This window comes from Esox lucius, chromosome 14 (assembly GCF_011004845.1).
Source record: "Esox lucius isolate fEsoLuc1 chromosome 14, fEsoLuc1.pri, whole genome shotgun sequence".
In the NCBI taxonomy this organism is placed as follows: domain Eukaryota; kingdom Metazoa; phylum Chordata; class Actinopteri; order Esociformes; family Esocidae; genus Esox; species Esox lucius.
Genome location: NC_047582.1, coordinates 35,194,367 through 35,220,565, shown reverse-complemented (window position 1 = coordinate 35,220,565; position 26,199 = coordinate 35,194,367). Strand labels below are relative to the sequence as shown.

The 26,199-nt window shown below is 39.4% G+C and overlaps 2 protein-coding genes across 4 annotated transcripts in view; one reads left to right on the top strand and one right to left on the bottom strand.

Moving 5' to 3' along the window:
• LOC114840832 (GDP-L-fucose synthase-like) overlaps positions 1–11,462 on the top strand; it is a 58,487-nt gene extending 47,025 nt beyond the window's left edge. The window contains exons 2-12 of one of the 3 annotated variants that reach the window (XM_034296969.1): positions 1,393–1,470; positions 3,730–3,807; positions 5,613–5,773; positions 5,961–6,075; positions 6,783–6,911; positions 7,018–7,091; positions 7,620–7,756; positions 7,947–8,078; positions 9,068–9,147; positions 9,331–9,430; positions 10,353–11,462. In XM_034296969.1, coding sequence (XP_034152860.1) covers positions 5,613–5,773; positions 5,961–6,075; positions 6,783–6,911; positions 7,018–7,091; positions 7,620–7,756; positions 7,947–8,078; positions 9,068–9,147; positions 9,331–9,430; positions 10,353–10,408 — 984 coding nt within the window. In that variant the 5' untranslated portion in view covers positions 1,393–1,470; positions 3,730–3,807 and the 3' untranslated portion in view covers positions 10,409–11,462. Of the gene's footprint in view, positions 1–1,392; positions 1,471–3,729; positions 3,808–5,592; positions 5,774–5,960; positions 6,076–6,782; positions 6,912–7,017; positions 7,092–7,619; positions 7,757–7,946; positions 8,079–9,067; positions 9,148–9,330; positions 9,431–10,352 lie in introns of all 3 variants that reach the window. The other 2 variants (XM_034296971.1, XM_034296970.1) reach the window with 2 other exon arrangements.
• A 1,461-nt stretch (positions 11,463–12,923) lies between these two features.
• Positions 12,924–17,636, bottom strand: LOC117595561 (4-galactosyl-N-acetylglucosaminide 3-alpha-L-fucosyltransferase 9-like). The gene is made up of 2 exons (XM_034296968.1): positions 17,576–17,636; positions 12,924–14,397 (listed from the first exon to the last, which is right to left on the bottom strand). The coding sequence occupies exon 2, from the start codon at positions 14,392–14,394 to the stop codon at positions 13,357–13,359; it is 1,038 nt and encodes a 345-aa protein (XP_034152859.1). The 5' UTR covers positions 14,395–14,397; positions 17,576–17,636; the 3' UTR covers positions 12,924–13,356.
• Between the last annotated feature and the right edge of the window lie 8,563 nt (positions 17,637–26,199).

The window sequence follows — 26,199 nt, the reverse complement described above, 5'->3', positions numbered from 1 at the left end:
TCCTGACAACTGGGGTGGCGACCGGGCTAAAAGTCCAGTCCTCCGAATGAAGGCTTTTTATGATACAGTTGGTAACTTATACCTTGAAATATTTGCAGATGCAGATATTTATCAGAAATCACCGTAATATATTCACCATTACATTATCTAAGAGCCTCAACTTTGATTTATCACCAATGATCAACCATATATTTTTTACTAATATTTTAAATATTCCTTTTGAAATAACTTTTTCAAATTCTTCAGGGCACTATCTAAGAGCCTCAACTTTTTTACAAATAATGAAGCATAGATTTTTAAATAATAAGTTTCCTTTTGAAATTGCTTCTTCAAATTCAGATCACAAATAGCATGAATTTATTTTTCATTACATTATCAAAGAGCTTCAACTTAGTTTTTTCATAAATAATCAAGCATACATTTTTAACTAATGTTTTAGTTTGCCTTTGAAATCGTTTTTCAAATGTTTTGATATTCATCACAAATCGCATCCGTATATTCTTGGTTGCATTACCTCCAGTATGGGACTAGACTAGCTACTAAAAGAATTGCACACCTACCTTACTAACTAGCTGTCCTACCTGCAGCAACAATCACTGCTAGTCTCATAACGCAGGCTACTTATTTCACATGAAAACATATTTTCAATAATTGTTTTTGCTACGATATCCTGGACAAGCCACGTCTAAAATCCTGGACAAGCCACGTCTAAAATCCTGGACAAGCCACATCTAAAATCCTGGACAAGCCATGTCTAATATCCTGGACAAGCCATGTCTAATATCCTGGACAAGCCACGTCTAAAATCCTGGACAAGCCACATCTAAAATCCTGGACAAGCCACTGCATGCAACCCCCAGGCCAAACTTAATAGATAATTGCAGGGTAAAAATTTGGAATTTTGACACTCCTAGGTTAAACTACACAAAATCACAGAACTTGCCGAAGAGATTAGTTCTTAGTAGACACTTACATGTTGAAAGTGACTCTGTGTCTCTATTTAAACGGCAGATCATTCCAGAGTAGTTGATCTCTATGGGAGAAAGCCCTGCCTTCAGCCGTTTGTTTAGAAACTCTAGGTAAAATATGGAGGCCTGCATCTTGTGATCTTAGCCTATGTGTAGAAAAAAGCTGGTTGTGAAAGACATTTTACATGTTAATAAAAAGAGAAATCTACATTGAGGGAAACACAGATGCTTTCACAACATTCAAGCGTGGTGGGCTTTGTGTTTAAGACAGGTCCAGCAGGATTTGAGGTAACAAAAACGTATGAAGTTGACGTGTCAATTATGCGTAGAAGATGAACCCTCTGAACAGTTTGAGGAATCTAAACCTGATTGGATGAATGGTTCTTAAATAGGAAGGGAACAACAGGTATAACTCATTTTACAGGACAAGACAAACTAAAGCTTCAGTGGAGATCTTTGCAGATAAAAGACGACGTGAAGCTCTAACGGAATATTCTACAGGGTAAGATTTTGGCATCTATTCATCTGATACTGCACATGGAGTTATTCCTAATTACACATTATTCCCTAAGCACTGTATAATTGTAACACACAGTTTACCGTGGGGATTAGTGCACAATAATATTGACGATTGCATTACATCAGCTAGTCGATGATATCAGACATACCTTAACTATAATAAATAGCAGTACCTTCTTTTACTACTGCTAGACTATATTAGCACTATCCTGACTGCTCCATTGCTGATGTTGCTCATCATGGACCAAATAGAGATTACAACTAAAATAGAAAAAATATAATACCATTTAATAAAATAAAATAAGTATATTATAGCAGAAACTCCAGACAACTGGGGTGGCGGCCGGGCTAAAAGTCCAGTCCTCCGAATGAAGGCTTTTTATGATACAGTTGGTAACTTATACCTTGAAATATTTATTTCAAAAATTGCAGATATTTATCAGAAATCACGGTAATATATTCACCATTACATTATCTAAGAGCCTCAACTTTGATTTATCACCAATGATCAACCATATATTTTTTACTAATATTTTAAATATTCCTTTTGAAATAACTTTTTCAAATTCTTCATGGCACTATCTAAGAGCCATGAAGCATAGATTTTTAAATAATAAGTTTCCTTTTGAAATTGCTTCTTCAAATTCAGATCACAAATAGCATCAATTTATTTTTCATTACATTATCAAAGAGCTTCCACTTAGTTTTTTCATAAATAATCAAGCATACATTTTTAAATAATGTTTTAGTTTGCCTTTGAAATAGTTTTTTCAAATGTTTTGATATTCATCACAAATCGCATCCGTATATTCGTGGTTGCATTACCTTCAGTATGGGACTAGACTAGCTACTAAAAGAATTGCACACCCACCTTACTAACTAGCTGTCCTACCTGCAGCAACAATCACTGATAGTCTCATAACGCGGGCTACTTATTTCACATGAAAACACATTTTCAATAATTGTTTTTGCTACGATATCCTGGACAAGCCACGTCTAAAATCCTGGACAAGCTGTCACGATTCCCGGGACTCAGGACAGAGGTAGGATCCAGAAGCAGATACAGACCTTTTACCGGGGTAAAAGGACAATGATGATGATTATTGTAGTAGTCGGAGATGACAGTGGAGATACGTGAGAATTACGTAGGCGGGTATGAATGTATTGTTGGAGGGTGGATAGTGGGTAGCAGAGGTACGAAGTCCGGGAGGCAAGAATGGTCGAATAGTCAGGCAGGGTTCAGTTAACAGAGCGGGGAGTCAGTCCAGGCGAAGGTCGATAACGGGAAGGCAGAAAGGTGGTTGGGAGGGAGGTACAGGACGGGTCTCGGAACAAGGGGCTGGAAACGAACGGGGGAAAAAACACGGTGAGCAGAAGATAAAAACAGGATACTCGGGCAATAGGATAGCTTGGTTAATTAGGTAGAGAACACTGTAATAATTACGTGGCTGTACAATAATCCGGCAGGGACTGAAAGCAGAACTCTCCTATTTATAGGGAGAGTGGCAATCAGCCCCCCAGGTGTGTAGACTGGTGCAGGTGCTCAGGATCAGTGGTGATTACGGGTGCCTTCATGGAGTGCCGGGAACAAGGAGACTGGTACTCGGGGAGATGTAATGACAGAAACAGCTCAGGAGGGCTGAGTCCTGACACAAGCCATGTCTAAAATCCTGGACAAGCCACATCTAAAATCCTGGACATGCCACTGCATGCAACCCCCAGGCCAAACTTAATAGATAATTGCAGTGTAAAAATTTGGAATTTAGACACTCCTAGGTTAAACTACACAAAATCACAGAACTTGCCGAAGAGATTAGTTCTTAGTAGACACTTACATGTTGAGAGTGACTCTGTGTCTCTATTTAAACGGCAGATCATTCCAGAGTAGTTGATCTCTATGGGAGAAAGCTGTTTGTTTAGAAACTCTAGGTAAAATATGCAGGCCTGTATCTTGTGATCTTAGCCTATGTGTAGAAAAAAGCTGGTTGTGAAAGACATTTTACATGTTAATCAAAAGAGAAATCTACATTGAGGGAAACACAGATGCTTTCACAACATTCAAGCGTGGTGGGCTTTGTGTTTAAGACGGGTCCAGCAGGATTTGAGCTAACAAATACGTATGAAGTTGACGTGTCAATTATGCGTAGGAGATTAACTCTCTGAACAGTTTGAGGAATCTAAACCTGATTGGATGAATGGTTCTTAAATAGGAAGGGAACAACAGGTATAACTCATTTTACAGGACAAGACAAACTAAAGCTTCGGTGGAGATCTTTGCAGATAAAAGACGACGTGAAACTCTAACAGAAGATTCTACAGGGTAAGATTTTGGCATCTGTTCATCTGATACTGCACATGGAGTTATTCCTAATTACACATTATTCCCTAAGCACTGTATAATTGTAACACACAGTTTACCGTGGGGATTAGTGCACAATTTTGGCTCATTGATTCAACGTATGACATGATTCCAATCATTGACAAAATGGCAAAATCTATTGGCCATAACTGCATTTTAGCATTGGGCGATGCCATTGAGCTAGGTGGGACATCAGGATCACAAAATATCAACAGGAATTTTGGAGGGATACTGGTCAAGAAGAATTGTACTTATTCTGTAATATATGCAGTAGAAACATTTCTAACTTTCATACAACAAACAACACAAAAGAACGAACGGACCATTTGCATTTATTTACACATCCCTTGTGATCATGAAATATGCATTGAAATAAAGCATTATATGTTTAATTATGTCATTAAATGATGAAATATGTCATTAAGTGATGAAATATGCAATGGAATTAGGCATTATATGTTTAATTATGTCATTAAATGATTAAATATGCCATTAAGTGATGAAATATGCCATGAAATTATTAAATGTGCCATGATAGAATGAAAAAGACATCATGTGATAAAAAAACTAACTTGAGAAAATAAAATGTTCTTAGGAAATATCATACCATTACTTGAAGAAAGGGCCTTATATATTGATATTTATTTATTTAATTATTTTTATATTATTTATTTTGACTCTTTTGGTCCTTCATATATTCAAGGTCAAAAATATTATTAAAATGATGGTTAACATACTCTCACATACTCTATTTTCAGGAACTAAAAATAGAGTATGTGAAAACAGAGTTCCTTTCTATAAAAATATTGGGATCTGGCATGATGACAAAATGTATGTAACTGAGCTGATGAAGAAATTAAAGATAAACATTGGTGAACATTTTATACATTCTTCTACAGAAACAAAACCTTTTTTAATTGGTGAATATATTAGATTAGTTTCAAATGTATTGTCATTCAAAAAGTACAAGTACAGTACAACAAAATGCAGTTAGCATCTTACCATAAGTGCAAATATAAGAGGGCATATATGTCAGTGTTTCATATTTTCTAAAACAAAGGAAACATAATGACTCTTAATAATTACTCTATATGAAGAACTACCTACATTGAGGAGAACAAGTAATTGATACCCTGCCGATTTTGCGGGTTTTCCTACTTACAAAGCATGTTTTTTTTCCTCCACTTTTGAAGATAATATTTAAGGCACTGGCAAGTCAACGGTCGGCAAGTCATTCTATCACTCTGTGAAATAATCTAAGGTGCGGAAATATACCCTTAACAGAATCTCAACTCCGAAAAGTAAAGAGACAAAAACCCAACATTATATACATGTCTAGAAAGAACACTTCAGTTGCAAAGAAAAGAAAAACCATCAACCAGAAAAAAAAATATTCTACCGTTACTAAGTGTTGCAGTTCCATTCCTAACCAGTTTAATTGCATCGAGACAGGGTTAAACAACATGGAACATGCTCAGAAAATGTTTCTGGTGCCATAACATCAGTTAGAAAAACTGCGAGAATCCAAAACAACAAGCATCGATGTAAGACAATCTGTTGACAATGATTTGTCCCCATAAAATACGTCCCCATGAATAGAATGTGAAATTCATATGTAACATTTTACCAATTGTGAATTAAAAAAACATTAGCCACACATTCTTCACAAATTCAAACTACTTAAAAGATGTAGATATAATATTTTGCCTATTCCTTTTCCTTATGTTTTCCCTTATTTCACCCCAGCTCGTTCTCCCTCTCCACAGATGGAAGATAACATTTTGGATCAGAGTGCTCCTATGCGTGTGTTGGTTACCGGGGGGACCGGTTTGGTGGGTAGGGCCATACAGCATGTGGTCCGTGAAGAGCGAGGGATCCGGGAGGGTGAGGAGTGGATCTTCCTCTCTTCTACGGACGCAAACCTCATGTGAGAAAACACACACGTAGACATACAGTCACACCAAATATGAACACAGGGCAAAGCACACTCACTTGTTCCCCTTTGTAGTCCAACATTACTTTTGTTCCTGTACTTCAAAAATTAAGCTGTGTGTGTGTGTGTGTGTGTGTGCATTGGTGCATTCGTTGCTGCGTGCATTGGTGTGCATCCTCAGGGACGCGGGTGAGACACGGGAGGTGTTTCAGAAACACCAGCCAACACATGTCATTCACTTGGCAGCCATGGTTGGAGGACTCTTCAAAAACATGAGAGCCAACCTGGACTTCTGGGTAAGACGTGAACACACATTCAATAGTGTGGTTTGAAATAAGCACTAATATGTTTATAACCTACTGTTAACAGTCTGTAATGTGCTTTAGTATGTGCCTACTTACAAATTTAAAGCACATTTTCCCCCCTCCTGAAGATAAAAGTAATTGTGTAGTGTGGGAAACCTTTATTTTTTATTGTTCAGTCTTTACTTAATGATAATATAGTGGTCAGTGGTGGAGGCATGGTCTTCTATCACCCAAGCATCTTTCACAGAATTGATAACTTTAATTTGAATGAGCTAGAAGTGTTTTCCTGTTAACCTTTCTGTCTTTATGGGGTCATCAAAGTGTATATCTGTAAACTGAGATGTAACGTGTGTTCATGAGTGCCTAGTGGCCTTTCCTCTTCCCGCCACTTATGGACATTAATACGCAAAAAATCTCTTTTGTTGTTTTATCTGTTAGAAATGGGGAGTTTCACCCTACATAGAAAAGAATCTCAGGTAGCAATTGATTTTCCTCCATGTGCAAATAGGATGTCAGAAAGTAATTGAGCTCTACTTTATCATTCTCTTCGTCCGTGTATCATTCTTCCAACATGGTTATACTCAGCTGTTGTCCTGTTTACTTTAAAATGTGTTTTTCATCAAAGACCTAAAATCTACAACGATTAGCGAATGTTTATTATCAGTATGTTTTATGTTTCTAACCGTCCACGTCTCCAGAGGAACAACATTTACATCAATGACAACGTTCTTCAGGCTGCTCACGAGGTGGATGCTGTCCGGGTGGTCTCATGTCTGTCCACCTGCATCTTCCCTGACAAGACCACCTACCCCGTTGATGAGACCATGGTGAAGAGAGTCTTCCTCTGTGTTTTATGTGCATGTGTGAGACAGTAGTTCTCTGTTGTCATCAGTGTGACATCCTGGTTGTGAGCTCAATTATGTTTCTTTCTAGATCCACAATGGCCCTCCTCACAAATCTAACTTTGGCTACTCCTACGCCAAGAGAATGCTCGATGTTTACAACAGGTGTGTTCCGTTTAACCTTCACTTCTCTTCCACCAGGCTGACCTGGGTGTCCAGCATACTGAATGTCTGCAGGTCTGTTGACGTGTGTGTATGTCTGCAGGTCTGTTGACGTGTGTGTATGTCTGCAGGTCTGTTGACGTGTGTGTATGTCTGCAGGTCTGTTGACGTGTGTGTATGTCTGCAGGTCTGTTGACGTGTGTGTATGTCTGCAGGTCTGTTGACGTGTGTGTATGTCTGCAGGTCTGTTGACGTGTGTGTATGTCTGCAGGTCTGTTGACGTGTGTGTATGTCTGCAGGTCTGTTGACGTGTGTGTATGTCTGCAGGTCTGTTGACGTGTGTGTATGTCTGCAGGTCTGTTGACGTGTGTGTATGTCTGCAGGTCTGTTGACGTGTGTGTATGTCTGCAGGTCTGTTGACGTGTGTGTATGTCTGCAGGTCTGTTGACGTGTGTGTATGTCTGCAGGTCTGTTGACGTGTGTGTATGTCTGCAGGTCTGTTGACAAGTGTGATTGTCTGTTATCTGGCAGGGCGTATCACGACCAAGAGCGTGGGCGTTTCTACACGGCAGTGATACCAACCAATGTGTTTGGTCCTCATGATAATTTCAACATCAAGCACGGGCATGTTCTACCAGGACTCATACACAAAGCCTACATCGCTCAGAGTAAGATCACCAAAACAACAACAGGAATCTGCATCAGGCCTTTACTCTGCATACAAATCAGGCCTTTAACCCTTTGAATGTGTGTGTGTGTATTTATGTGTATGTATGTGTGTGTGTGTGTGTGTATGTATGTGTGTGTGTGTGTGTGTGTGTATGTATGTATGTATATATGTATGTGTGTGTGTGTCAGAGGAGGGCAGTCCATTAGTGGTGTGGGGCTCAGGAACTCCCAGAAGGCAGTTCATCTACTCGTTGGACCTGGCTCGCCTCTTCCTCTGGGTGCTGACAGAGTACCAAGAAGTGGAACCCATTATCCTGTCTGGTTAGGAGACGCGTCTACACAAACCGATGTACACTAAGATGTATCTTCTACTTCTACTTGTCTCTCCTCCCAATGCAGTGCAAATTATTTTGCCAAAAGGTGGATTTGCAGTGAGAAAGAGAAAGTACATTTGTCAGATATTCCTGTCAATTGATGCAAGATCAATCAATCAATCAATCAAAATGTATTTATAAAGCGCTTTTTACAACAGCAGTTGTCACAAAGTGCTTTACAGAGACACCCGGCCTTAAACCCTTAAAGGAGCAAACAACAGTAGTGTTGAATTTCAGTAGCTAGGAAAAGATATTTACTTGTTCTTAAATTAGTGCTTAAAAAAAGTGAAAGCCAAGTAACATTTTATCTCTTGTAGTCTACACGTCCCAGTTAATTAAACATAATAGAAGAAATGACCCAGTTAGCATTACATTACTGGATTTAGCCAAGAGAAATGTATTTATTATTCCAATTGGACTCTTAATATCTCACCCGGCACAGCCAGAAGAGGACTGGTCACCCTTCTTAGGGAGTTTTTCCTAGCTACTAAAATTCAACACTACTGTTGTTTGCTCCTTGGGGTTTAAGGCCGGGTGTCTCTGTAAAGCACTTTGTGACAACTGCTGTTGTAAAAAGCGCTTTATAAATAAATGTTGATTGATTGATTGATTGACATGTGTATGTCAAAGATCCCAGGGAACAGTTGTCTGCTTATTTTTAATAAAAAATGATGTGTAGCATGAGTGTGGGATATTGTTCTTTTATAGTAAGTCAGATAATGTAAATAGTTGCACAAACTCAAATCACCACAGTGGTCATTTTAATCACATCCTTATCTGTCATGTTGGTCATTCCCTATTTAGTCCTTTCAGTATACTAGTCCAGGGTAGTTTGATTCTCAAAAGGCTTTCCAAACACAAACACCCCCCAACACACACACACACACACACAAACAGACACACACACACAGTGTTGAGTATTTCTTCTCATTTCAGTCGGTGAGGAAGAAGAGGTGTCCATCAAGGAGGCAGCAGAGGCTGTTGTCGAGGTGATGAGGTTCAAGGGTCAAGTGACTGTATCCTTCCAACTGTCTGCCTGGCCAGATAGACTGTGCACACACACACAAGTTTGTACATACAGAAACACACACACATACATATACACAAATACACTGACACACAAGCATGTACATATACACACACACACTCAATCTCAAGGTAGCGCTGCATGTTGTCTTCTATAACCCCATGTCTTCCAGTATGACACAACTAAAGCAGATGGACAGTTCAAGAAGACAGCCAGTAACGCCAAGCTTCGCCAGTACTGTCCCAACTTCACCTTCACCCCCTTCAAACAAGGTACCTTCATCCACAACACTGGGAACTTGAGGAAAACATTTTGGGAAAATGTTCGGATTTATTCATGAAAGATTGTACACCTTAGTTAGTTAAATATTGTGTTGTGCTAAAACCAGCATATTAAGTACCACTGAGTGGTTACTCCTTTGAAAATGACAGATGCCTTACGTTAACAAAAATGGACACAGTTTGGCAGGGATTTTGCTGTTGATCAATTTCTTATTGCTATGGAGGCCTTCCATTAAAATGAACTGTGGGGCCTTTTGATAGCAGCAGTGAGGTTCTAGAGGTTTTTCACCACTCGTTGCGGGGCCATTCGGTCAGCCACGGAGCAACCCCTGTGGCGCAGTTTGTCAGAATGCTCTCAGTTGTGCAGCGGTAAAAGTTCACAAGGATCTTGGAGGACAGGCAGGCTTTCTTCAGCCTCCTCAAGAAATACAGGTGCTACTGTACCTTTTTGACCAGGGCTGAGGTGTTGAGGGACCAGTAGAGGTCCTCAGAGATGTGGACACCCAGGAATTTGAAGCTAGACACACGCTCCACCTCAGTGCCATCGATGAGAACTGGGGCGTGACTGCAGCCTTTAGACTTCCTGTAATCCACAATGAGCTCCTTGGTTTTCTTTGCGTTGAGGGCCAGGTTGTTATCAGTGCATCATTCCGCCAGGCACTTGACCTCCTCTCTGTATACTGACTCATCATTGTCACTGATCAGGCCTACCACCGTGGTGTCGTCTGGAAACCTGACTATGACTTGACTGGGGTCTGTTGGTTAGGAAGTCCAGTGTCCAGTGTCCATTGTCCATTGTCCATTTCCAGAGAGGGGGGCTGATCCCCAGGTCATGGAGTTTGATAATGAACCACATGATAGTCTGGAGAGTGTGGTCTGGTGTTCACGGTTGGTCTTGTTCTTCCCTCTATAGCCCTGAAGGAGACTTGTGATTGGTTTGTGGCCAACTACGACTCCGCCCGCAAGTAAAGATTCCTCCAATTGGATTGAACGCCAGTCCTAGCAAGTCAGCCGGAGCTAGAGGTGAAGGCGTGATTGGTTGTTCAGGTTGGGAGGCCTCCATATATGTTGACAGATATCTGCCATTAAATCGTTTAAATCTTTCCCCCAAACCAACTCCTTCTAATTTTCTAAATCATCGACAATGGTTGTTTTCTTGAATCTAAAGTTTTCTTAAGGGTTTCATCCTCTGACACTTGAATTGGCTATTGCATTAAAACCAGTACTTTTCACTAATAAACTGACAGGCCTAAACAGTCCCACACATTCAATAAATCTGCAATTATCTATGGCCTTCTTTGACACTTAAATTGCAATTACAAACATAGAACATTTCTATTCAGCCTGTAATAAAGCCTGTAATATTCAGTCTGTAATGAAGCCTGTAATATTCAACCTGTAATGAAGCCTGTAATATTCAGCCTGTAATATTCAGCCTGTAATGAAGCCTGTAATATTCAGCCTGTAATGTTCAGCCTGTCATGAAGCCTATAATATTCAGCCTCTAATGAAGTCTGTAATATTCAGCCTGTTATGAAGCCTGTAAAATTCAGCCTGTAATGAAGCCTGTAATATTCAGCCTGTAATGAAGCCTGTAATATTCAGCCTGTAATATTCAGCCTGTCATGAAGCCTATAATATTCAGCCTCTAATGAAGTCTGTAATATTCAGCCTGTAATGAAGCCTGTAAAATTCAGCCTGTAATGAAGCCTGTAATATTCAGCCTGTAATGAAGCCTGTAATATTCAGCCTGTAATCATGTAAAATGTAACATCCATCTGAGGGAGCCAAACCTGAGCTTTTTTGACAGATAACCTATGCCACATAAAAAAGGACTCATAAAACAGAGGGTTATAAATACATCATATTTAGTGGTTTGCTTCCCCTGGTATTACATTGAAATTAAAACAGAATAATGATTAATCAGTATAGGTTATTACAAGTGTGTAAATATACATGATTTTTGTTTTAGTAATTACACAATGTCTTGTTACACATGAAAATAAAACACATTGGAATTACACTTTTGCAGTTGGCTCTGTTGCACCATATGAATAACTAGATCAAATATGTTTAAAATAATTGTTTGGTAATCTTGAAAGGTTGCGGAACGCATCTTTAACTACTGTAACACACGTTACAGGCTAATTTCCCATGCTTATTGCCTGGCTACAATATTTTCTTAAAACAAATGTTATGTAAGAACAAAATCATTAATATCTAAATAATATTGTCTTACCTAAGAAATAGTAACTAATGAGAAAGTGAAACTAAATGCTAAAAACATTGTAATACCACCCAGTTACATTTCTATTTAAAATGTACCTACCTAGGAATAAGAAACTCAAGAGAAAGGGAAAGTAAAAGGCAGTGTGATGGCATGGGCATGCATGGCTTCCAATGGCCCTGGGTAACTAATGTTAATTGATGATGTGACAGATGACAGAAGCAGCCAGACAAATTCATGCAATATAAGCTGAAAGTCTGCATTCTGCATTTCAATTGCATCTCAGTTGTTTCATTTCAATTCCATTGTGGTGGCGTACAGAGCCAAAATTATGAAAATGTTGTCAGTGTCCAAATATTTCCGGCCCTTACTGTATGTCTGTGTAAAGGTCAAAGGGGTGCATCAAAAACGAGGATCTAAAAACTGTTTCAATTTCTAACAAAAACAAACAAAAAAGGGTTCAGTCAAATACACTGTTCGGCAACGTAAAGTGTGGTGGAAAAACTGTCTCGCTGTCTTACCAGGACCCACCTCTGGCTCAAACCAAAAACACTTTACTCAGGTGTGTTGGAGACGGGTATGATGAGTCTAGACAGGGAGCCGCCCTGTCGTTGGAGACAGTGGAACCTCTGCTGAGGGCTGCTATCGATGTGGTTCCTATGATGGCAATTCAAAAGTCCATACAGTTTACAAAAATGGTAGGTAAGACAGAAGAATACTCTATTGCACAATCAACAGCTTTATTTCTTGCAAGGATCAGTTCAAGTAATTCCAGAACATTCCCCCGTCCCAGAGGGGGATTCTCCCTACTATTCTCCCTACTTCCTGGGGCCAAAAAAGATGGGGGCGTGATGCCCAATCTGGATTTATGCATTCTCAATGAACACGTAACGTCTCAACCTTTCCGCTTGACCTCTGTTGGAGTCGGCCCTCCCAGGTGATTTCTGCAACAGCATAGACCTGAAGTGTGGAGATGGTGCTGGAGTCTTGGCACTGAAAAGGAATCAGTGTGTTGTGCTTTGTTACCCATTGACACTAACAAACTCAGGGACTTTTATTGGCCATTATAATTTGTGCTCATTGCGCTATAAGTCCCAACTGTACTGTGCATTATTCAGCATTGTAGACTACGGCAAGAAGACCCATTAGCCCCAAAACCATGTATTAAGATTCTGAACAATTCTGTATCCTTTATTCTGATGAAGATAGCCACACGCTCGACAAGCATGTTCTTTTCCAAAGTCCATTAAATGTACTTTATAGTTGTCAGAAACACAGGGTTAGAACAACGGTCAGCCACGTGTGAGAACTGGAACAGATCAAAACGGTGAACCCAAATGCAGAAAACCAGATGACAGTTCTGTGCAATGTCTGCAAATCTTTTATTGGATGAAAAGGAATGTCCAAACTGTCATAGGAAATATCCAAAATGTTCCAAAAATGTTTGAAAAATGTCAAAGCTCAAATGTCAAGAAAAAACAAAAAGAACCATACCAGTTTCACAAGGTAGCTATAGACTCCAGATGAGGCACAGCAAAGGATAGACCTAGACTTGGTCATGGCACTGGAAACACTGACCAAAATACTCAGGAGAAGGGTGACTTACATACAAACATGCAACAAGGCACAGGTGACAACAATAGGACATAATGACAGAGACTGAAAACCAACAAGAGATACAATGGGGCTTCTAGTGGCCTAAGATATGTCCAAAACCCTGACAATAGTGTTTCAGCCAGCTAAAATACTTCATGTATTGTGTTTCATTCTTGTCAGGGAAAATATGCCAATCTGCCAGTTCCTTCAGTGAAGGAAAGTCATCCACATGAATGAAAGAGTCCTTTGGGACAACAGCTTCATAGTTTTGCCTGGGTGGACCGAGAACAACCGGCACAGATCCTGAATGCAAGGTTTCATACAGCTTCTCAGTAATGTAGTCTTGGTGGATAGAGTTTTCAAATGCCAGGTAGAATTTACAGCTGGACACAATCTGTGCCTTGTCCTCTATATATTTTTCAAAGTGTCGTCCAAATGCATCTATCTTGACATGTTTATTTAGCTCGTTGAAGATCGGGATTCTCTTGTGGTTTGGATTCCAGTTGCTTACAACCCAACAGACCAATTTGTCTTTCTTTGGCAGCTCAAAGCTTTTATCATCACTGCTCACTTCAACAAGTGACCCATAAGGCACATAAACATCAGAACTCAGTCGATAACTTGCAGTTACATTGAACAAGTGGTCAAGACCTGGGATCCTTTGTGTGTATGTTGGTGACTCCATATTGTACCAAACCCATTTTTGGAACCATGGTCGTGGCTCTTTTGGCATATCACTCAGGTCACTGGCGATGTCCCTGTGATGGAACATCACAACATTCGCCTTGTTGTAAAGACTTCTGTTTGCTGTTAGTAGACAACCTTTGATGTTGAAGGAAGCACAAGAGTTCAGATCAAATGGAACTCCAAAAGGCCACATCCAGATCAAGACAATAATATCTGATTCTTTGACTCCATCCTCCATCTGAAATCTGTCATGCTGGTCATGTATCTTGGGTGTTTGGTTGGGAGCTCGCTGTGTCTGGTTCCCTTCCCTTAGTACACCAGGGCATGTGTAGGATCTGTTGGCTGTCGGTGTGTAGTACATCCAAAATGTACCTAGGACACACATTACTATGAAGCTGCCAAGAACTAAAGGTCGTAGAAGGTCATGTGAAGATGCAGAGGCCATATCCTTAAAAACAGAGAAGAAAAATGGGAATGTTGCAGCATAAGCTCTGCCTTCTCCACTGAGTCCTTCAATCACATTACTTTCTGCCTTCAGGGCAGACCAGCTGACCAGACATGCAGAACGCATTGGAAAAGACAATGTTAATAATTGAGCTAATATAAAATAGTAAGTTATGTATACTGAAAGACCGGAGTGTATTTTTGAGTGTGACTTTTGAGAAAGAGAGGGCAAAACTTTCATCAAAGCAAAGGTGGTGGTTACTTAGAAAAATCAAACTGATTATTGTATTTAGATTTCTTAACATCTTTTTTGGTTATCACCTTATTTCCTATGTACCATGTCATAGTTTTGATTTCTTAACTATTATTTAAGAAATCAAAAGTAAAAAAAAGTAAAATAGTAAAAATGAAGAAATACCTTACAGTTGGTGTCCATGTTGGGCATGCATTTAAGGGTGAATTGATCTAATGTGATTGGTTAGCGGATCATGTGGTGTAAGCAGAAGTTGGTGGTAATTGTGGTTCAGGAATGTTAGCTTCAACTTTACATTGTATAGCACATAGCCTACCTGCTACTGTAGCAGTGTGTTTAGTGTAAGTAGAACATGCATGCACAACCTTTGCAGGTGATTGTGGCGTTACACATACATGTATTGCATCACGCGCTAGGGGGATATCTGGCTCAGTGGCGCCACGGTTCTGTAGGACTATTGAGTGTTGAATTTGATTATACTGGCTGCATAATGAATGTGTGACATAGTAGTGCTTAATCTAGTTATGTGTAAATACATATGTCAGTTGTTTATATGCAGTGAGCCTTTTTGCATTCTATATGTATAAATGGGTAGCCTCTTGCATGTCTACACAATGTATAGCATTTCAAATTGTACTTTGGTTTAGAACCACAAGTAATCCAACCTAACAAAGTCCACGACCATTTGACGGTGAAGTAAGACAGAGTGTGACTGTGTTTAATGTGCGGTGGTCAAGAAAAGGAGGAATGAAATCCTTAAACCGTGAACCAGCCAACTCGTTCTTGCTGGAAACCCTGTAGGGGATCAGAAAACCTTCTGAAACTGCTTCAGTGAATAGCAGGTGAGGGCATTCTCAGCCAACCGCTCAGACGGGTGAGGGCATTCTCAGCCAACCGCTCAGACGGGTGAGGGCATTCTCAGCCAACCGCTCAGACGGGTGAGGGCATTCTCAGCCAACCGCTCAGACGGGTGAGGGCATTCTCAGCCAACCTCTCAGACGGGTGAGGGCATTCTCAGCCAACCGCTCAGACGGGTGAGGGCATTCTCAGCCAACCGCTCAGACGGGTGAGGGCATTCTCAGCCAACCGCTCAGACTGGTGAGGGCATTCTCAGCCAACCGCTCAGACTGGTGAGGGCTTACTAGCCAGCCATTTTTACAAAATGTTTAAACAAAATATTTTATGTCTTAAAAACTAATTGCTATTTGTGTGAAAAGAGGGTGGGTGGTGGCAGTGGGGCTCATTGGGTGCTCAGCAACCCTAAAGCTCTGACCCTAGAATCGCACCTGATCACAGCATAATTTTTAAATCATTTCCCTCCTCAAAAATGCCGTTGAGCCACAGTGCTCCGGGTTGCTCGGTAACACTTCGTGTTTAATTTATTTCACCTTTTATTCCGAAATGTATTTGAAAATGTATAAATACATTTCAGTTTTGTCCAAATGTATTTCACCGTCAACAATGCTGTCATTACAATTTTACCTTCCATATAAAATCCATATAAATCCATATGAAATCCAAATAAAATGCATATTATTATGGGCTTTAAAATACATTTCGTAATGTATTATACATTACGATACGAAATATTTTTTAAAGCCCATATTAAAATGCATTTCATTTGGTCCTGTGAAAGTAAAAAGATGAGATGTAATATCACATTTAGGTGTTGAAACCCATTTTATAGATGTGTACATTACCAAATTACATTTAATCTTAGTCACAAATATAGTGTAATGTACTAAGGTAAACTACTTGCCTCTACTGCCAACCTAATCCTGTTTGGTGTAGGGGTTGGCACGCCTGACTGCGAAACATAAGATTGCATGTTCGAAACACTACCTTGCCAATTATCTGATATATTTAGACATGCATTTAAAAAATGCATCAACAAAATTTTTTACAAATATGTTTAAGCGGCCATTTCAAACATTTTTACATATATTTACCAAATGTATTCAGGAATATATTTTCCAAATGTGTTTGGAAATATATTTTCCAAATGTATTCAAAAATATATTTAAAATACTTTTTTTTCCGTATGGGACGACACTCCTAATTATACGTATTTAGATGTCTGCATAAAGAACTTCATCATTGCAGGTGTTTATTTGATTTTACAGTTATTAGTATTTTACCAGGGAGGCTGATTAAGAACGACCAGGGGTGAATATTACCAGGGAAGGAGGCGTAATTAGGGTTGACAGTCTTGCTCAGGGAAAATAAATAACACCCCCTGAGGACATCGTTTTTACAGTACTCACAAATGTTTAGAAAGGTGCCTTATGATTACCACTGTTTAAAGTATGTGCATAGCTTTGTTTACATTGATTGTGCTACCTCGATTCTAATAATTCGCTGGATGAAAAGCTGAAGCTGTTTAATGACAACTGGAGTTAGAGAAACCCACAAAACAGGGATATGCCACTCTGAGATATGCCACTGGTTTATTTGTATATGTAAAACAATGAGGAAATACGGGTTGTACAGTATACACAGCCATATTATATGTGGTTTTATTAACCGGCAAACTACACATGGAGTTCATGTGCCAAGAATCTTATCTAGTCATGATCTCTGAGACAGGTCCCCTTCAACTGCTGGTTTTATCTATCACCATCATCTCCATTTATGTCAGTGGTCAACATAATCCCCCATTAACACTGGAATATTTGAATATTTCAAACAGTTCATATTGATATTGATATTGAAATACTAAAACTATGATTTAAATAAAAAAAATTATTTCAAAGTTGAACGAACCAAGTCTTGTTAATGACAATCAGAAACAGGACCTTGGTTTGTAGTTAGGGTAAACCCCGCAAATAAAAACATCACAGCTTTTTTCTTACAGTGTTATTCTATTCACTTAGATACACAAAGCAATAATAAAATAATACGTTCCCCCCAGCATATTTATCAAACATACCTTTAAAAACTGCCTGGACAAGTAGGAGTTACTTCTACTGTCATAAATGTGCAAGGGATGAGTGAATTAGTTCCTAGCCTTCTCATAAACCAGGCTGGGTTCAGGAGTTCATCTCACCCTACTTCCTTATAAAAATGGGCAGTGTTAAGACCAAACAGATGTACACTATTCACATGGACTCCATTTCCATGGTTTATTTATACATGTCTAAATGCATTGAAAATTTAAAATGTACATTGCCATTTTGGTCATTTAGGACTTATTTCCAGTAAATTAAATTACGTAGATGAACAATCACACCAGTCATAGAAAACTATTTTATTTGGATGCCTTGTTTTGAGGGTATTTTTATCGTAATTTGCCATCATAAGGTTATAATCAAATAGGTCACTGCCTCGCAGTACAAATGCAAATTGTACAAATTGCAGCCAGAAAGGCACATTTGTCATGCTTATAGTGCCGTTAAGTAAGCTGGGCCACCTTTCCACATCTGACCAAACAGACAATACCAGTTTTGTTTGGTTTTCCCCTTTGACCACATATGTTTAACAAATGTATAATTATTTAAAACTTTACAATAATTTACAAACCATTTGTCATTTTTAGTCGCTTTACAATGTAGGACATTGCGACTAACAGGTCTGAGGTGTCATCTGATCTCTTACAGTTTTTTACAATCGCTATGACAGTTTTTTCAATACATTTAACAAGTTTCCTAAACTCTTAACGCACCAACACACCTAAAACACACAATTGGCAAAACAATTAATTTCATGCTCAAAATCACACATTGTAAACTAAACTCCAAAACTAATTTACAAAATACAATAATACACTAACACAATACACTATGTCTAACAAAACACTGCAAACATGTTTCAAAATCAAATAATTATTCAAAACACTAACACATGTTCTCTTCCAACAGGAACATTTAGTCAATCATAACACAATGACAAAAAAAACACTATCATCAGCTGAAATTACAGAAACTGCATTATTTTATGTATCAGGTCTGCCCTTATACAATAGACAGTATATTGTATTGATCATAGATTGTGTTTTGCACTGCAGTTTCTTTTGATGCCTCTTTACATATTTGTTTTGTTGGGTTTAGTAAATGCATGCATTTTGTTTCTTTTGCTGCAGAAATTCAATACAAAAAATGAATGACCATCTTAGAGTAGCTTTATAGAATGTACAGTTTATGAAGAAAAAAAAAACAAAAGGACATTGCTGCAAGATATGCTCCGGTCACGTCTCTACTCGCTACCTTTTCCTTGATCGTGTCAGAGAGACCCCAGGGGCGAGGGCATGGTGCGGCCTAACAGTGGGTCATTGAGACCCAAGGGGCGAGGGCACGGTGCTGTCTAACCCCAGGGAAAGGGCAGGGTGTGGGATAACGGTGGGTCGGAGAGACATGAGGGCGAGGGCAGGGTGCGCCCCGGGTCAGTCCGTCTCTTCTTGTGTAAATCCCCAATCGGCGCACTTGGGACAGTAGGCGTGCGTGCAGCGTTTGCAGACGTATCTCTTACACCTGCTGCACACCGTGTGGGTTTTACAGTCTTTCTTGGGCGGGCAGCTCTGACATCTCTTCCTCTTACTGGCAGGGGCAGGGCCAGGGGCCTGGGCCACCCTGGCTCTAGCGCTCTGCGCGGCTTTCACAAGCGCTGTGGATGAATATAATTTACAAGTTTCACTTTTTAAATGGAATTACTGATATAAATCAACTTTTTGATGATATTCTAATTTTATGACCAGCACCTGTATGGCTGGATCAGCGAGGTAAGTAGGAGCAAGTCCATGTATTGATTTATAGGTTAAGAAAAAAAACTTAAAATCAGCCCTAACCCTAACAGGCAGTTTAAAGAAGCTAGTACAGGAGTCATGTGTTCAACATTTCTTTTTGTTCTAGTTAGGATTTTAGCAGCCGAATAACAGTCAGGGGACATGTTGTTGGTGCAAAAGTGTCTTGTCCTTGTTGATCATTATTTGTTCTACTAATTCATTCCATTGACACTCCTGCTCAGATTTTGACAAGTGTTTCAGATGGTCCTGCAGTTTTATTGTTTTAGACTGCCCCCTACTGGTATCTCAACTATACCGCACCTTCATAATTTACCTTATTTATGTTACATTAATAACAACATAACACACCAATGCTAAAACCACTAAACATATAATGCAAAACACACTAAACATTTTACCAATTATGTTTGTAGTAGTGTAACTATGGAGGACTAAATGTGCTGTGATATAAAATAAAATAAAAATACAAAAAACATATATATATATACATAGAGAGAGGCGAAGGGAACTATGTGTTTTATGCTTGGAACACTGTGATTGTACACTTGAGGAGAAACCATCAGATGAGGGCTGTCTATCATGTCTTACACAAACGGGTTTCAGTGTTTCCTTGTCTTTATGGATACATAATTGTGTCGCTTTGAGAACTATTTAACCAGAGAATGTATGTCGTTAGCATGTGGCCTATTTTCAGTTATGCACATTTCATTGTGGAGAGTGCATGATCAGGTGGAGGAATGAGAATGGGTGTCTTGTTTTGCCAGGCTGCGAGCACCGATCTATAGCTCAATAGTAGGTGTAACCAATGATGTCTGTAGTAGTACAACAGAAGTAGGCCTCATGAACATGCCCCTGGAACCAAACTGACTATAGCCCCTCCCCACATACACCCACAACCCTCAACTGGACAAATCTATAACCCCTCCTACATACAGCAACCCTCAACTGGACAAAATCTTTAACCCCTTATTATTAATGCTCTTTCTGTTTGTTTTTCTTTCTTTTGTATAGAACAAATTCCTTTTTTGTTGTGAAACTTGGCAATAAAGCTCTTGCTGATTCTGAGAACGTTCATCATCACTGTGGCTTGCAATTCTCCTTGTATAATTTAATGTAGTGTGTCCTCTGTACACATCAACTGGTTTCTTAGAATCCTGAAAGCGGATTGGTTTATATTTGAGAGAATACAACGCAGGTATGACATCACATACATTTTTAGATTTCTAGTTGTTTTGGTATCAAGTGTGAGTTCTGTGTTTGACACCTTCTAAAAGTAGCCTAGTCAGGATGACTACAGTCTATCTCCATATGATGTCCTCATTCAGCTGGTCAATTACTAACCTACAGTCTATCTTCATATGATGTCCTCATTCAGCTGGTCAATTACTAACCTACAGTCTATCTTCATATGATGTCCTCATTCAGCTGGTCAATTACTAACCTACAGTCTATCTCCATATGATGTCCTTATTCAGCTGGTCAATTACTAACCTACAGTCTATCTTCATATGATGTACTCATTCAGCTGGTCAATTACTAACCTACAGTCTATCTTCATATGATGTCCTCATTCAGCTGGTCAATTACTAACCTACAGTATATCTCCATATGATGTCCTCATTCAGCTGGTCAATTACTAACCTACAGTCTATCTTCATATGATGTACTCATTCAACTGGTCAATTACTAACCTGCAGTCTATCTTCATATGATGTCCTCATTCAGCTGGTTAATTACTAACTTACAGTCTATCTTCATATGATGTCCTTATTCAGCTGGTTAATTACTAACCTACAGTCTATCTTCATATGATGTCCTCATTCAGCTGGTTAATTACTAGACTACAGTCTATCTTCATATGATGTCCTCATTCAGCTGGTTAATTACTAGACTACAGTCTATCTTCATATGATGTCCTCATTCAGCTGGTTAATTACTAACTTACAGTATATCTTCATATGATGTCCTTATTCAGCTGGTTAATTACTAACCTACAGTGTATCTTCATATGATGCCCTTATTCCGATGGTCAATTACTAGACTACACTCTATCTTCAATTACTAGACTACAGTCTATATCTTAAAAATTCTGATATTATACTGGTTGTGTCCCAAATGGCTCCATCTACTTGGTAATGTGGTGATCTGATGGGCAGGTTATTGTTTAAACCCCAGTATGATATGTAATAGTGTTTTATCCTCCATGTCCAGTCAAAATGAATACACATCTCACTACACCATTTCACACATGGACCATTTAATGTCACTGTGATATTAGGTTCCCAGATCCCCAGAAATATATATATAAACATCTGACTTATTCAACTTCATGTACCAGAGACAGTATATCACACAAATACATGCATTTGCATCTATACATTTGCACAGTACATTGGAAAATGTCCACCACACGAGACAGGGGATCATGTCTACAAAACCAATCATTTAAATATACATCTAAAAGGATTTACTTACAATAACACTTTTCTTTTACGTTGTATGTTGAGGAAACCGAAACCATTTGGTTGGTTTTTGGTTTGTGATTCAGTTTTGTAGTCAGTGACCATAGAGTTGGATAGAGGAATCCCTTGGAACAAACTCTTTTTTTAGCCAAGGTATGAACATATTTTTTGCAGACCTTAAATAAAAATACTGTAGAAAAAGTTGAAATGTACTTAAACACTACATTACATGACTCTGTCCATGGTGTCACCAAATCTGTAATATAAAATATTTAAAGGTGGGCATTTATACAACTCTATGTTAGGATACAAGATGCAGAGATGGATTCCTTCCTCAATTACACTAGTTGCCTTATACAGAATAAACAATGTGATGCTGTTTTGGGTAAGAGGCTGACTGACTAATCTACAACTCAGGTTGAGAAGTTATTTATCATGAAACACGATTTGTAGATCATTCAGTCCCGACTCACCTCTAAAATCATCATCAATTCCAGTTGCTACCACATTTAACCTTTTGACGCGTACAATCACACCAGTGTGATCAGGCTAGAGTGGTCCCTGAAGCGTACGATCACACTGGTGTGATTAAAACGTATTGTTTATGACGCACCATTAGCATGCCTAGGTACAAGTAACGTAACAATGGTTGGTCAGACCGTGCTGTTATTTACTCACATTTAGCTCAAGCAGTGTTTATAACTTAATTTCCTGATTGTAATTCTTTCAAAACCACACTATGATATTAACCAGGTAGCAAGCATTCAAATCGGGACAAGAAGTGTTACTTACGTACCAACAGACAGCCAACACTAATACACAAAAACGAATGATATTAGCAACTACTATAGAGCATCTTAACATTTCCTGGAAGAGCTGACAACCGATCAAATCCAATGTAAAAACCTTCTAGAAGTTACGTTACCCATTGTGAGTGCTGCTATGCTTTTTATATAGTTTATTAATTTTCACTGCACTGAATAACAGGTCACGCTTTGTTAGCTAGTGGTTAGCTGACATTTGCTAGTGGTTAGCTGACGTTTGCTAGCTAGCTACAGTTACACATAAACCAGCTTTTGCAGCTCTTTGAATTTGAGTCAACTAGAGAAGCTTGCAATGCAATGTATTTAGTGTTCCTTAGGTGAATGTTCAAATGCTGGAACTCTGAGAACTCACAAGCAAAAAAACTCACGCTGGGGGGTCGTTAAGGAATATTTGAAACTCACGCATGAAAAGGTTAAATGCTGGTCAACCATTGATGTCATACACTTTATAATCACTGTATGTTGTCATATAGAATGAACCATGTTCCTATAAGGTGTGTATTACCTGACACAGTTACATTAATATATGATGTTTCTATTAGGTGGTGATTATCTGTCAGTGATCTGGGTTCTCATCATATTACAGAGTTACTAAGTAAATCGGAAAAGGGTGGCTTGCCCACTTCAGGTTGGTGGAGAGTGCCTGCCTGAAGTGGAGGAGTTTAAGTATCTAGGGGTCTTGTTCACGAGTGAGGGAAGGATGGAACGGGAGATTGACAGACGGATCGGTGCAGCTTCTGCAGTAATGCAGTCGATGTATCGGTCTGTCGTGGTGAAGAAAGAGCTGAGCCGCAAGGCGAAGCTCTCGATTTACCGGTCAATCTACGTTCCTACTCTCACCTATGGTCATGAGCTTTGGGTCATGACCGAAAGGACAAGATCCCGGATACAGGCGGCCGAAATGAGCTTTCTCCGCAGGGTGGCCGGGCGATCCCTTAGAGATAGGGTGAGAAGCTCGGTCACCCGGGAGGAGCTCAGAGTAGAGCCGCTGCTCCTCCACATCGAGAGGGGTCAGCTGAGGTGGCTTGGGCATCTTTTTCGGATGCCTCCGGAACGCCTTCCTGGGAAGGTCTTCTGGTCCCGTCCCACTGGGAGGAGACCCCGGGGAAGACCTAGGACACGCCGGAGGGACTATGTGTCAGGGTTTTGGACATATCTTTGGCCACTAGGGGCCCCATTGTATTTCTTTTTGGTTTTCAGTCTTTGTCATTATGTCCTATTGTTGTCACCTGTGCCTTGTTGCATGTTTGTCTATGTAAGTCACCCTTCTCCTGAGCAATTTGCTCAGTGTTTCCAGTGCCATGACCAAGTCTAGGTCTATCCTTTGCTGTGCCTCATCTGGATTCTATAGCTACCTTGTGAAACTGGTATGGTTCTTTTGTTTTTTCTTGACTTTGAGCTTTGACATTTTTGAACATTTTTGGAGTTTGGACATTCCTTTTCATCCAATAAAATATTTGCAGACATTGCACAGAACTGTCATCTGGTTTTCTGCATTTGGGTTCACCATTTTGATCTGTTCCAGTTCTCACACTGGTTCTAACCCTGTGTTTCTGACACTATGTCTCCCGGCTGGCCTGGGAACGCCTCTGTGTCCTCCCGGAAGAGCTAGAGGAAGTGTCTGGGGAGAGGGAAGTCTGGGCATCCCTGCTTAGACTGCTGCCCCCGCGACCCGGGCCCCGGATGAAGCGGAAGAAGATGTCCATGTCCAAGTTAAAAAAAGAAGGGACTGCCTTCTAGTGGTGGCTTTTGGAAGTACAATATGATAGAATAAGTTCAGTGACCCCATATGGGTATTTTCAACGATTATCGAGAGTAAAAAAAAAATATGCCATGTTCATTTTAATATTTTATACATTCAAAACCATTCAACTTGTAGTTATTCTGAACCCCTGGGGGTATCCAAATGTAATGTAAAACAGTATACCTACTATATTTTACTATTTTATTTCTATATAAAACCAAAATATGTGCCCTTGCATTTTTTTTATTGTTCTGATTATTTCACATTATTACTCATGTAAGTGTCTAATAAAATGTGTTTTCTATACATCCTTCATGTATCTGAGGGTCTGCAGAATCCCAGGATATAAAGCACTTCCTTCTACAATAAAGGAGGACCGTTTTAGAAGCCAGAATGTCAGGATAGTGACAGGGGGTTTTAAAACCCTTGACCTCAGAGGGTTTTAACAATATTTTTTAGAAAGATGGCACTCCTACATATGTCTGGTGAATGTATGAAAACAGAGTGGGATTTATTCCCAGCCCCAGTCTCAGACCCGGGTAGACTTAAAGACAGTGTGTTTGTGTCAAGCCCCCCCTGTCTCAAAAATAAGCTCTCTCATGTAAATTAATATCAGGCTTCAACATTATATTGAGAATATTTTTTAGTCCAAATCATTTTTCAACAGATTGTCTTACATCGGTGCTAGTCCTTTTGGATTCTTGCAGTTTTTCTAACTGATGTTGTGGCACCAGAAACATTTTCTGAACATGATCCATTTTGTTTAACCGTGTCTCAATGCAATTAAACTGGTTAGGAACGGAACTGCAACGCTTAGTAACGGTATAATTTTTTTTTCTGGTTGATGATTTTTCTTTTCTTTGCAACTGAAGTGTTCTTTCTAGACATGTATATAATGTTGGGTTTTTGTCTCTTTACTTTTCGGAGTTGAGATTCTGTTAAGGGTATATTTCCGCACCTTAGATTATTTCACAGAGTGATTGAATGACTTGCCGATCGTTGACTTGCCAGTGCCTTAAATATCCTCTTCAAAAGTGGTAGATTTCTACAAATGCGTTTAGACATGATCAAACGACAGGCCAATCCCCTGAAAATAACCCCATTCTCAGACCGTGTGTTGCATCTTTAAAACTCTCCATGAAGAACCGAGAACGACCGGGATATATCTGTCTGCCTAAAAAACTAATCTGCTGATTGTTTTTAAACAAGATGAGGTAGTTTGTGTTCAAGTTAATAGTTCTACTAGATTTCCCTTTAACAAACATGTTTTGGACAAGGTTAATTGCATTCAGGTTACAGTGGTGTGAATATTGTGTGAAAACTCTCTCCATCTCCAAACTCTTTGATGCACTTTTCATAAAATCGTCTATAATTAAAAGGTTGTTTTTCTGAATCGGTAACAAATGGTCATCACACAGCGATGTTGGTAGACCTTCTATAAAAGTAATCTCCCTCACCTTCAACATTTCGTCATACAGCGGTTGCCAACATGAATAAACCCAGACGATATTCTGAATTTCTTTGGAGAAAACAACGTCAGCATTATCCAACAACATCTTCACAAAATATGTTTTACCTGAGTTACTGGGGCCACTAATGACACAGCTGAATGGGTGTTGAAATCGCGCGTCAAAACCGCTATCTATCCTAGAATGTGGTTTAGTACCCGTAAGGCCTTGTGCTGTACATGCTCTGAAACGCTTAGACACTACTCGGTTTTTCAATGTGAATGTTCTTTTATCTCTAGCAATTGTGTCTGCATTAGCAAGGACGTGATCATCATCA